The 12,740-nt window shown below is 40.9% G+C and overlaps 1 protein-coding gene across 21 annotated transcripts in view; it reads right to left on the bottom strand.

Moving 5' to 3' along the window:
- mapk8ip3 (mitogen-activated protein kinase 8 interacting protein 3) overlaps positions 1 to 8,846 on the bottom strand; it is a 41,564-nt gene extending 32,718 nt beyond the window's left edge. For 14 of the 21 annotated variants that reach the window (XM_084744654.1, XM_084744661.1, XM_084744647.1 and 11 more), the window contains exon 1: positions 7,826 to 8,845. In XM_084744654.1, the coding sequence (XP_084600780.1) occupies positions 7,826 to 8,131 (306 nt within the window). In that variant the 5' untranslated portion in view covers positions 8,132 to 8,845. Of the gene's footprint in view, positions 1 to 7,825 lie in introns of all 21 variants that reach the window. The other 7 variants (XM_084744663.1, XM_084744664.1, XM_084744655.1 and 4 more) reach the window with 2 other exon arrangements.
- Positions 8,847 to 12,740: the final 3,894 nt, after the last annotated feature.

Raw genomic sequence — 12,740 nt, forward strand, 5'->3', positions numbered from 1 at the left:
GAAATGATGTGCATCAACTTTTATTAAAACATGAGCCCAGTCGGCCACATGGTGGCGCTGTAATTAAGGCTTAAAAATGACTTTTTGGGGAGGCCACGCCCCTCACACCATAAGTCTGATTGACTTGAAATTTGACACACAGGTCCAGCTCAATGTCCTCTACAAAAAAGCCTCTAGGACCATGAAGGTCCGTCATACTAGATTTTTTGCTAATTTGCATAATTTGAAAAACAGTAAAGTGAAATAAACTTTTACAATTTTGACTCCATCAACACCAAATTTGGTACACGGCTTTGGGGGATGACGAGACACATTTCTATTATAAATGAGCCAGATTGATCAAAAAACACGACCGCCACGGACCAATGAATCTTCGCTGTGGGCGGAGCTTAGAATTGATTGGCCATAAGTCCCACACCCTTTGACCTATCATCACCAAACTTGGTAGACAGATCCAAAATGAGACTTGGCAGCTGCCTACCAAAGCATTTTGAGCTCAGCCTATAGGGGGCGCTATAAATGCCACACATCTGTATCTCAAAGACCATTGGATGAAATTTCACCAAATTTGGTATGCATGCTCTAGGGGTGGCTATTAACTAATATTTTGAGTGCTATGTTGATAGGTGGAAGTGGGCGTGGCCTATTCGTCATTATTAATTTATGACCAGCTGGAAGGACCTAGGGACATGAAACTTGGTACATGGACTATAAATGACATCCAAATATTGCTCAAAAAAATTGGTCCCAATCGGCCTCATGGGGGCGCTATAACATAGAGTTTAAGTTTGAAAGGCTCTGCTCGCCGCACCGCAAGTGCTATTGACTTGAAATTTTACACACACGTCCTCCCGATTATCCTCTACAAAAAAGCCTCTTGCACCATGAACGCCGCCCTTACAGAATTTTTGCTAATTTTAATAATGTTAAAAACAGTAAAATGACATAAACTTTTACAGTTTTGACTCCATCGCCACCAAATTTGGAACACGGCTTTGGGGGATGACGAGACACATTTCTATTACAAATGAGCCAGATTGGTCAAAAAACACGGCCGCCACGGACCGATGAATCTTCGCTGTGGGCGGAGCTTAGAATCGATTGGCCATAACTCCCACACCCTTTGACCTATCCTCACCGATCTTGGTGGGTAGGTCCACAATGAGACTTGGAAGCACACCCTAAAAAAGATTTTGAGATTGGCACATAGGGGGCGCCACCGCCATTCCCAGATCTTCCTGTTTTTTCCCAAACCGTTTTCCCATTGAAAATGAATGAGGGAATCTTCAAAAATCACCTTTTTTCAAACGGTAACTACCGATTCATACTTTCAGCTAGAAACTCCATTCAAACTGGAAAATGTTCAGCAATTCCTTGACTTTTTACATACAATTCAACTTTTCAATACCATTCAAACTTTCCAAAATATTCAGTGTTTTCTGAAACTTGGTTATAATGGAAGTGGATGAGAAAATCCTTCAAACTCACTCGTCTTCACCCACGCTTCACCAACTCATACATTCACGTAGAAACTCCATTCCAACTCTGAAACGTTGACATCGCCGTCGACTTTCAGTGACCGATTCGTCTTTTCCATATCTCTTTTAGTTTTTCTACAGCAGCTGTTTAAAAATCATGAAATTTTCAGCCCCTCTCAGAATTTATAATGGGTGTGTATTGCGTGGAATGTTGCAACTTAGAGTGGGTGATGTCATCGCTAGAGTGCACAGCACCTCTGAAATCATCAAGAAATTTTCTCTTAAACTCGCCATTGCGGCCACATCGTTCACTCTACATACACAAATTGTACACCAAATTGTAGGAAAAGCCGTTCCGGTCGCAGAGGTGCGACCCCTGAAGAAAACGGATTTAGGGTTTTGGCCGCAGGCGGTCTGAAATGACAACAAGTCCGACCGCCTGCCCCATTCGCTCCCATGTTAAGGGAGAGCCCAAATTTCTGGAAGAAAGCAGACCCTTCCAGTTATGTCCATCGTGGCTCTGGCCTCATTTTTCACACCACAGAAATGAAATTTACACCTTTGCGATCCGCATCCCATCCTCTCGCCGACGGTGTGCTTTTTGTAGCTGTAGCACTTACGGTTTTTCATTAAACAGTTGGAGTTTGAGAGGAACTTTTGGCTCAGTTTCTGCCTTTTCTCGGTGTATTTAAATTTGACTGTGCCATTGCCAACAGGTGATTGGCTGAATCGACTCCAGCCGTTCGGTCAATCGCCTGTGTGTCACAGCACAGTCAAATTTGGAAAACAGAGAAGTGGCTTTGAGGTATACTTAGATGTGAGTGTACTATTATGATTTGACCTACATGAAAGTAAGTGAAAGTTCAGACAGGAAGACCATCTCTTTACTTGTGTGTTTAGCCTTACAGAATATTTTACAGCCTCTCCCATACACAACCATTATTATCTCCACATTTCTCCCAAAATGATCATGATCGTGGAACTGTGATTGCTTAAACATTAAAATACCTATTGAAACTTTGAAATACACATCGATAGGTACAATTTCCATGTATGTTTTGATGTTCAAATGGAGTCTCTGTGTGAAACTATACCACAAATGTCATTAGCGTGTAGGCTGGCTGAAAGCCCGATTTCAAGAAATGTGTGACTTGGAAAGAGTATGTGTCGCTTGGAGCTTTCGGGGACAGGGTGGGGAACGTCTTGCGCTACGGCAGATGAGGGTCACGCTGGGTGGTGAGGGTCACGGTGGCTGGTTTGGGGCGGAACAGGTTAGAACCCGCAAATTGCCGCTTGCGGCTATATTTATCCGTGATTTTATATTTCTTTTCCTTTTTGGTTGATATGAGTGATGTTGTTACATTTTACACTTTTTTTTCCCAAGTGACAGAATTTACCTGTTTTTTAACACCTGTGTCTCATTGTACCTTCGGCCCTGATGAAAACTCTGTGAGTCGAAAGGCTCTGGCTCATCCATGATTGAATAAAGAATGTTTATTTTTGTATTCACGATCAGATTTTTCCTGACAGCCAATCCTTACCTCGAACTGAACATTAGATCCACCATTATACTGGACAGTATTTGTTTGATTTAATTCTATCTCATTAAATCCGCAGGCCAAGAAGTCAGTTACAGGAAGCCGGTGAGTTAAATCAGTTTTTCATGTGCAACCGACAAAATCAAATTAAAATCAAGAGAGAAAGTGATGAGAGCGCGGTCTGATCAGAGATGATCAATCTCTACTGTTGTCACACTCTGAGAGGTGTGAAATCAGCACAGTTAGTGATACAAAGTGATGGATCATCCAGTCTGCAGCCTCAGACAGAAAACAACAGAGAGACAAAATGGCTGAATTTGTTAACATCACTTTAATAGCTGTAATCCTGGATATCTTGGTGATGGCTACACAAGCAGACAGGGAGTTGTGGCTTTGTTTACCATTAGCTTGAGCCTAATAACCTTGTAATCTGAGCCGCTTTTTGCTCGTTGCTCCCTGTGTCTTCTGAGAGGCTGTGTTATTGTTTTCCTCAGGCCCTCAGATTCTGTCTATCACGCTGCCTTTCCTTCTTATTATCCTCTGTCCGATCGGGCCTGTGCATCTACACTGCAGCTCTCTAAACCTCGGTCTATGTCTCTTTCTCTGCTTTTGTTTTTCTGTCTCTGCTCCTCATAAGCACAAATCAGGTTACAGTGCCAGGCTCCCTCAGTGTGCACTATTGATTTCCTATGATTCCCCACCCCTCGCACATCGACCCATCCCCCATTACACCCCTTGAATAGTCAGACAAACTGTCTCTCTGTTTATTTGTTTCATTCAAATTTGTCACATAATTTGACCAGAAATGTTAATGGACTTCTCTCGCTGGCTGCAAACATATAGTAACCTTAGAGTCCCGAGTGCCATAGAAAATCAAGAAACATCGAATACACTTCATGAGAAAATATCAATGTATCAATCTGAATTGGTTAAATCACTACATAGGAAGATGCATAAAATATAAATAAGGCTGAAGCTGAACATTTAATAGATGTGGGACTAAAATGAAAGCCAAGAATACATCTTTGTGCCTGTTATAATTACTGCAAATGGCACTGCTTCAGTGAACTACACCAGAAAACCAGCTGCTCCTCTGCTTCAGAGTCAGTCAGTCATCAACATCTTCAGCAAACAGAAAACAAAGATTACAGATCAAATTGATGTTGCAAGACGCGCTGTATGATAAAAGGGGAATATAACTCTAATTATTTATAGCCATGTAGCTTTAATGGAAGTTTTCTCTTGAGCCAAACTGTTGATTAGTTAATAAAACAGCAGCAGGATCAAAAACCGACCCCTCCTATGTCCCGCCCACTTTTGCTCTGTGCTCCAATAACAGTTGAGTAAGCTTGGCATCCAGCAGGACCTCAGTCAACTTTCTCCTTTCCTGTACTTAGCTATTCTATGTACTAAGCATGACAATGTTGAAAAGAAAACCAATTTGTGAAAAAGGTTAAAAGAGGCTGCTAGGGGAGCTGTAAAATCAACATATGTATAGTCACATTTTAAGTTAGCTAATGTTAGCCAAACACTAGCTAACTATTTAGCTGATGATTGATATAAATTACGAGCTAACTAATGAGTTAGTGTTTTTCTAAGTTAAGCTAATTTAAAATTTGGTTTTCTTTTCAAAAGAGACAAACCTAACACTTTGCTTATCTAAGGGTGACGTCTAGAAGGGAACCCTTGATGTGTGAAACTATCGCAAGATTTGTATGTTATGTCTTCATTGTGCACGTTGTGCAAACAAATGGTGTTTTATGTGACAATGCTGTGGTTAAAATCTGGGTAGGTTTAGGGGCAAGAAACACTTGGTTTAGGGTGAGGGTAAGAAAATGATTTCGGTTAACGTGATCACTACTGCGAGTTCTTTCACAGGTCTGAGGATCCCTTCCACACACAACCATATCACAGTACAGGAAACAGGAACGGACAAAGTTGACTGAGGTTCCAAAAAGGGCAGGCCTTAGGAAGTGTCAATTAAATGTGTTGCAGTTTTTTAGTGGAATGAACAATGTTGTTTTCAAGAACTTATGGAAAAGTAAAGTTGCCTTTTAAATGCATGTTGTATCATTAAGAGTTTTGGTATATTGAGATTAGGGGTGTTGCAATATATATGTATTGATAACTGTGATATGTTAAAAATGTAATCCTGATATAATTTAATAATACACTTGATAATATCATCTAAAAACCCAGCACATCTTAAACATACTGTATGCTTTTAGATTTCTTTTTGTTCTTGCTTTGTCTTCTCTTCATATGTAAGTTATCATACAAATACTTTTAGTTTCAGTTTGGGTATCAGTTTTAACAAAAAAAAAAAAACATTTTACTGGAACTGTTTGAATCAAACATCTCAGCTAGCTCAGAACTCACTGTTACTTGCACTACCTGTTTAACTCACAGTTTAACCACATTTTTACAATAAAGTGTTTTGTTTTTCTGAGATGGCATTGAAAGAAGCTTAAATATTCCAACACTGAAATTTTAATATGAACCAGCAAGTCCTCTCTCAATTAACAGCTTAAAGTGACAACAAACTAGATAACCGACATAGGGGGGAAAACATGGTGGGGAGAACAGATGATGAAACAGACTAAAAGCTGAGCTAAGCTGATACTAGCAGGGCTGCCAGTGATATGCTGAGGCCTCTTTGGATGGGAGGAGGATTAAAGTTGCTTTATGATGCCTGCTGGATCCCACGGCTGCTGTGACACCGGTCAGAGAAAGACGAGGGGGGTGAAAAAAAGAAAGATTTGCTGGAGGTGGAGTTTGGACGGTAATATGATAGCTCCATATTGATGTCCACTTTTGTTGTTTGTGTCCCTGCTCTTGCTGTGTTTTCAAGTGTCAACGCCCACTGAGAGTCGTGCTTACAACCTTCATCTGTCAAAGCTTTGCTGACTGTCCCTTTATCACCATATACTGAATGTACACTATCACGTCGTCGCCTTGTGTTTGCATATTGTGTATTTGTGCATTTGCATATAAGACTTCAGCTGTGCTGTGCGGCAGCTCGGGTATAATAACAGACCTAAAAATGAAGCTAATGTCTGTTATTTGTTGCAAAAACAGGAATTGGTATTATATGTCTGCCACTGTTGTTAGCTGTAGCATTAGTATTTACAGTGGTGGAAGCACTGTTAGAGGTAGTAGTTGTAGTAATAATGGTGGTAGACTATGTAGTTGTGACAGTAATACCTGTTATAGTAAACACTGAGGTAGGTCCAGTAATATCATAGAGGTATTAGCAGACTCAGTATAAGCATTTGTAGTTTTAGAAGTCAATAGAAATGTGTCCTGCTGCCATCCATACATATAAATGTGCTGCTGTGATAGTTTGCATTGACCATTATAAGTAGAATATATGTTTACTGGCATGCAGAGCACTGCTGTGTGCAGAAGCAACTTTAACAGGAGCAATTGTAAGACACTCAGTCCCTCCAATCAGAAACAAGCTAGAGTGATGACACTTACTCTGCACATGCTCAGTGAGATTCCCTCTCTGCAGGATCATTTCACCTCAGCAGAAGTTTTCAGCAATAAACTGATGTTGACGCATAAAAGTTACTTTTTGGATGTACATTTTTTTTCTTCTGCTATCTAAAGTTTAGACGACTGCAAAATTAAACTTTTTATGTCTGGGTTATTGGTTAAAAATGAACATGAACAACCTATGCTAATATAGGTTTTGTTAGCTAGCATACAATATTTTATCATGGCTGCAAGATTGGGGGCAGTTGTAACACTATGTTACAAGTGAGCATTACCCCTAAGCCACATGGCCCACTGTAAGCCCCTTGTTTGACCATGTTGACACTTTTCTGTCACAAAATGAACATATTTCCATACATACTGAAATATAAAATTACATTTAACTCAATTTCAGATAATTTAAATCTAGTTACCACTAGACTACTTGTTGCCTCTGCAGTCTGAAAGAATCTGAACCATATCCAAAAAAAAATCTCAGGTAACACTATTTTGTGTCACAAGTGTCTCCAAACACTGTTGCATTCTGACTTCTTGCATTCAATTTAGTCTTACCCTAATAAGTGAAAATATATCAGATGTATTATTAATTAGTGCACATGTGCGATACTCATGTCAGAAGATGAGTAGTGCACTTCAAGCAGTTTGTGTGTTAAAGAAATGTAAAAAGTGTTTCAATTGCCCCCCATCACCCTGCATGTTTACTCTGCTACAGCAGTTTCCTAAAGAAGCATTCCTTTGTCTGTGATATCGTGACTGTATATTGACCACAACATCATGGTATAACTAGCATGGTATCACTTCAACATCCCTGGAAATAAGATTTAGATCAGACTAAATGCTTTTACTTTACACTTCAAACTTTTGACTGGTGTTCTTACATTTTTCTGAAACTTGCTGACTTGAAAGTAAATGTAATGTCTAATGTTTTGTTATTTTTACTCAAGTGAAACTTTTATCAGAGCATTATCATTTTCTCATAAGTGATGTATTTTACAGAGTTTTAAGTGCATCTTTAATGGGCTACTTTATAGCAGCTCTCATATAGAATAAACTGTATGATGTGCTTCAAAATGTTATTGTAGGGTTACAAACTATTTTTAACACCTTGACAGAACACAGTGTATTTGTCAGCAGTATCTGTAGTGCATTGAGACTAAAAATAAGCTCTCCAGTCTCATGTCACAGGCCTAAACATGAGTCACATGTCTGATGAAACCTCTCAGGTCAGACCGTGACTACAAGGAAGGTAGCGTGAAGTTGGATGTGATGTTGCGGGTTAGAGGCCCCAGCAGAGCCGGGGGGGTCACTCACCTCCTCCGCCTGCTTGCGGAGCGCTTTCTCCCTCTCGTACTGGGTGATGAGCTGCTCGTTGTCCTCCTTCAGCAGCTCCAGCTCCACTTCGTGCTCCTGGTTCTCGGTCAGCACCGCGTCCAGGTTCTCCAGGACGTTCACCACCAGCGGCATCAGCTCCTTCACCACCTCCTCGTCATAGCTGCGGATCAGCCGCTCGAACTCCCGGTAGATGCTGTTGGCCAAGCCGGACACCCGCTCCGACATCACGGAGCCGGAGCCGTAGTCGTCCTGGTAGACCACCTCGTCTATCTGCAGCTCCATCATCTTGGCAGCTGGTGCCGGCTTCTCTTTTCCAGATGAGGAGGCTGCGCTCAAACAGTTTTTAGGCCTGTGAGGCGAGACTGTCACAAGGTTTGGATCCGCTCAGCGCAGAAAAAGGGGGACATTCAATCAGTCTTTGCTCAAATAAAGAACACTTATGCCATTTTGCAGCAGCGCAGATTCACCGCACTAAACCTGGTTGTTGTTACGCGTAACCTTGAGGCCGGTGCTGAAAATATTGGCTCTAATGTTTTGATGTAAAGAGGGCCCCCTCCTCTTCCAAGACCAGCCCGTTGTATCCTCTCCAGACGCGGCCCAGCTAGTGCTCTCCTCCCGCGGAGAGCATCTGGTCCGTGGAGCAGTGGATGTGTAGTGGGCCGGCCTGTGGATCGGCCCTCGTTGAGTCCATGCCGAGGAGCGAAATGCCTTCGTCGATGATATTGCACCTGCCTCTCAGCAGCCGCAGCCATGGACCCCAGCCATTACTGGCAGGGGAAATAAATAAATTAATAAATAGGTAAATAAATAATCTAACGCTCCCGATCCCCGCCGACGCCCGATCCGCCACTATAACATCGTTTCTTCCATGTTTTGTTCCCCCTTCCAGCGGGCCGCCGATGCTGCTGGCCAGGCTCGGGCGTTGATGGTGATGTCTCCCTATGGGAGAGGCTCTCCCTGCTGTTCAGATGGAGGAGCCAGCTGACCGACTCTGGCTGACGTCACACCGTCTGCATTGAGCAAGCGGACTCACTGCGTCAAGTCAGACAGACCATACCGGAAGTCAGCTTCATGATTTCAAAGTAAAGCTTACAAACATGAGTTATGATAGGTGAGAGCAGGGAAGAAAGTATAGACCACTTTTCTTGGTAAACATTATGGGCCCTATCTTACGATGATCTAAAGCGCAAGTGGAAAGCGCGAGGCGCAACAGATTTAATTATTTAATGGTGTGTCCAAATTCACCTTTGCCGTCTTGCGCCAGGGGCGCAGGGGTATCCTGCCCTGTCCCGCCCCTTGCGCTAACAGCGCACAGCGGGACACAGCAGTCAGCTGCGATGAGGTATCTTGATTAATTCATATGCGAGTTCAGGCAGGATACACAATAACCCAATCAGACAGTCCGCTCTCATCACCAAGCAGGTGCGCCAGGAGCGCAAGCTGTGTCAACAGGACGGCGGGTTTACCAGGAATAAACAAAGACAAAAGAATGTCAAGAGAGGAGACAGATCTCCTGGTTCGAGAAGTGAAAGTGTGAGAGCGCGCAAAATATGGAGACTGCAGGAAGTCTCGGAGCGTGCGGGAGATGAGAGACTGGCCGAGAAGCTGCTCCTCAACCTGGTTGAACACCCACCTGAGCTGGATTGAGATGCAGCTGTTATGTGACAGATGTGAACCAATCCCGTGTGTACTTTGCAGATCTATTGAGATTTATTAGGCTTTATATTATTATTATTATTATTATTATTATTATTATTATTATTATTATTATTATCATTCCTGATTCCTTATTAGTGAGAATAATTTTACACACACGAGCGCATGCTGTCTAACATTAATGAAAGGTGTTTTGTGATTATGGAGACTGGTGTGCGCCCCTCAGTCAAGCATGAGTGCTCCAATGCCATTGTGCCTGGCCACGCCTTCGCTTTGGACTCATTTTAGACCTCTTGATCATGGCCACACAGACCAGGGGCAAGTGCTATCTTGCAGACGTGGCAAAAAGGGCAACTGCAATGCTGTAAGATAGAAAAGACATCTTTTGCGATGGGTGTAAAATAGGGCCCTATGACGTTTTGGTGGGCGGATCTCAGGTGGAGGCAGGTACTCTTGAAAGAATTCCCTAAACACGTGCTTGCAGGTTTTGTTACCAGGTTTTGTTACTTTTGCTTGTTGGATACCACCACACCACAGAGTAAAATAATGATATCTCAGCCCCTGCTGCTTCAAATTTGATTGACGATTCTTGATTTATGTTTTTGTAATCAAAGTGCAGTGCAAACAGGTCATCAGAATCAGGTTTCTTGACAAGTAGGTTTACACATACTAGGAGGCTGTCTTGGTGTTTTTGGTGCATAACAATGAACATATTAGGTAGAAAATATTTTTAGATTAAAAATAAAGTAAGTACAAAAGAAAATATGCAATTAAATTTATGAAAGATATAATAAAATATTGTCATATGAATGTTTAAAATAATAGCTTTGCTAAAACACTAATACATTCTGAGCTCATTAATGAAATATCTTAATTTTCTAGACACTAACATTCTTTTTAAATAAGATTTTTATTTAGATTTTTATTTATTTATTTTTTTTTACTATATTGCATCATCAACGTCCTACACATATCAACAAACATAGTTGTTCAGTTACATTTCCTGTCTATCTGTAAATGATAATCTAGATACCAAATTATCCTAGTAATTTTATTGTGGAAGTTGAAACCGGAAGTTGTGGCTTTCCCTGTACTATCTTCGTATCCCACTTGACGGAAGTCCGCAGCAGGACCTAGTGCTAGAATTTGATAATAATGACAATGCACTCTCCAAAAATGACATAAAATGCTTCACAGTTCACACAGACAATAACAATTATACAAGATCAGACTTTATAAAACCTCTCTATTATTTTAAAGCGAAAAGTTCAAATTTGGTGGTCTATTTAATAAATACTGTCTCCCACCTGACGGAGTGAAAGTACCCAAAACATTTTGCTCCTAAGAGAGCAGCTGAAATTGTCTGAACAGGGGCAATGAAAAAGTTCTTTCCTATATTTCAAAGTTTTGTTTTTCCAAATGATGTGTCCTTAGGTTCTTTCATCTGTACTGTAGATTTCTTTTGTTATGCACATCAAAGCCTTGTCTAAAGGGGGTCAGAATATGAGAGCTAGGTGTGAAAATATGTTGGTTTATAAGACAGAGGAAACTGAGTCAACATTTCTGTTCCTTAAAAAGATAATTACACAGCTTGGTTCCAGAAATAAGCAGGGGAGACCGGGGATGGTAGTAGTCCTTTTTGTTTGCCTGCTATTCAGTGGTTCTTCACGGTAGATCTCACAAACTATGATACCCCCGCTGTTTCTTTGTCTTCTGTACTTAGGCGTGTATTATTTGTATAACTGTGGATAAAACCATTAAAAAAAAAAAAAGGTTACAACTTTCTGTGTGTGGACTGTATTCCTGAACATACACGTCACATAAGAGTTCAATCACTGTCACAGTTGTGGCAAATATGACTGCCCCAGGGATGCAGGCTTTGTGGGCCAATGTACATACTTGACCCACAATCCTTTTGGGCTTGATGACCACTAGGCAACAAATATTGATAAAAAAATTTTACTCTCTTGCCTGAAAATGTTTTTTTTTTTTTTGGTCATATAATCCACAATGTTGTCATGCCACTTCTCCTGTGAGTTTTAAAAGAAATGGTAGTTTACTATATTTGTGACATGGCTGCTGCACTTTTCTTGTTGGTCAAACTGACCACTGTTGTAACTAACTTTGTGTTACAACATTCCCCAGTCTCCCCAACAGGCAAAAGTGCAACTCAGGAGCAGGAATCAGCCATCATGATTTGAGAAGGAACAAGAAAGCATTAAGTGTCTTGAAATAATCATTGAAGCTACTAGAATTATCTTTTACTGACCATAGCCATATTACCTTTTTTTAAATTATTGCTTGGATTTTTTTCCCACCTGCATGCAACTTTAAATATGGTTGGAAAAGGGATTTACCTCCTTGGATTACCTCCCCAAGATCTTGCAGTCATTTGATTAAGGTAAGGAGGAATTCAGCTTTCTATGGTCAGACTTTCTCAGGTACCTACAGCAAATTCACTTGACTCTATAAGAGTTTAGAGCAGATTCTTCCTGTAGGGGGCAGTTCTGATTAACATAAAGGAGGAGGAATAGCTCAAACCTTTGTACACAAGAAAACAAATAAACCCAGAAAACTGCTGGATGCATTAGCAGCAATATACATACACATATATTTGAGCTGTTTTGGTCTGCTGTAATGTTTATTCTTTGCCCTTTTACAAAAACAAACGTCAAACTACACATAAAAGTAGAGACTGTTGCTCCCTGTTTAAAATTAATATAATCAAACATTAGGTAAGACTTTATACTCAACAAGATAAATGGCTTAACAGAAGAGAGGAGAGTGGTTACAGTTTTAAGACCCCACAGACAAGACAACATGTCATGTATGAAAATCATTTCTAGACAATAAAAAAAAGAAAAAGGCGTTGAGAGAAACATCTTTCACTTGAACTTTCTTTCAGTCAGACGAGTGCAGCTTGGGCTATTGTTTGCTGAGGAGTGGATTAACAATGGAGACAAAAAGTGGTCAATGAAGCATAAAAACTGGGGAGATAAAGGACTTGCAGCTCCAAAGCCAAATGAATCTAAACTACCGCCACATTTAACAAGTGTTTCCAGCAGCACAACAAACTCTAGTCACAAATGAGATGAGAGCAAATCTCTGGTTTCACATTGCGTACCTGTGATAAATTGCCACTCTGAAAGAGAGAGGTGCATAATCAGCAGTGAGTCAGAATGATTCAGACACAGTATGGATGAATTGCAAACTAACAGTTTAAATCCACCATAAAGAA

The sequence above is a fragment of the Lutjanus erythropterus genome, chromosome 19, assembly GCF_056507025.1.
Source record: "Lutjanus erythropterus isolate fLutEry1 chromosome 19, fLutEry1.hap2, whole genome shotgun sequence".
Classification (NCBI taxonomy): domain Eukaryota; kingdom Metazoa; phylum Chordata; class Actinopteri; order Lutjaniformes; family Lutjanidae; genus Lutjanus; species Lutjanus erythropterus.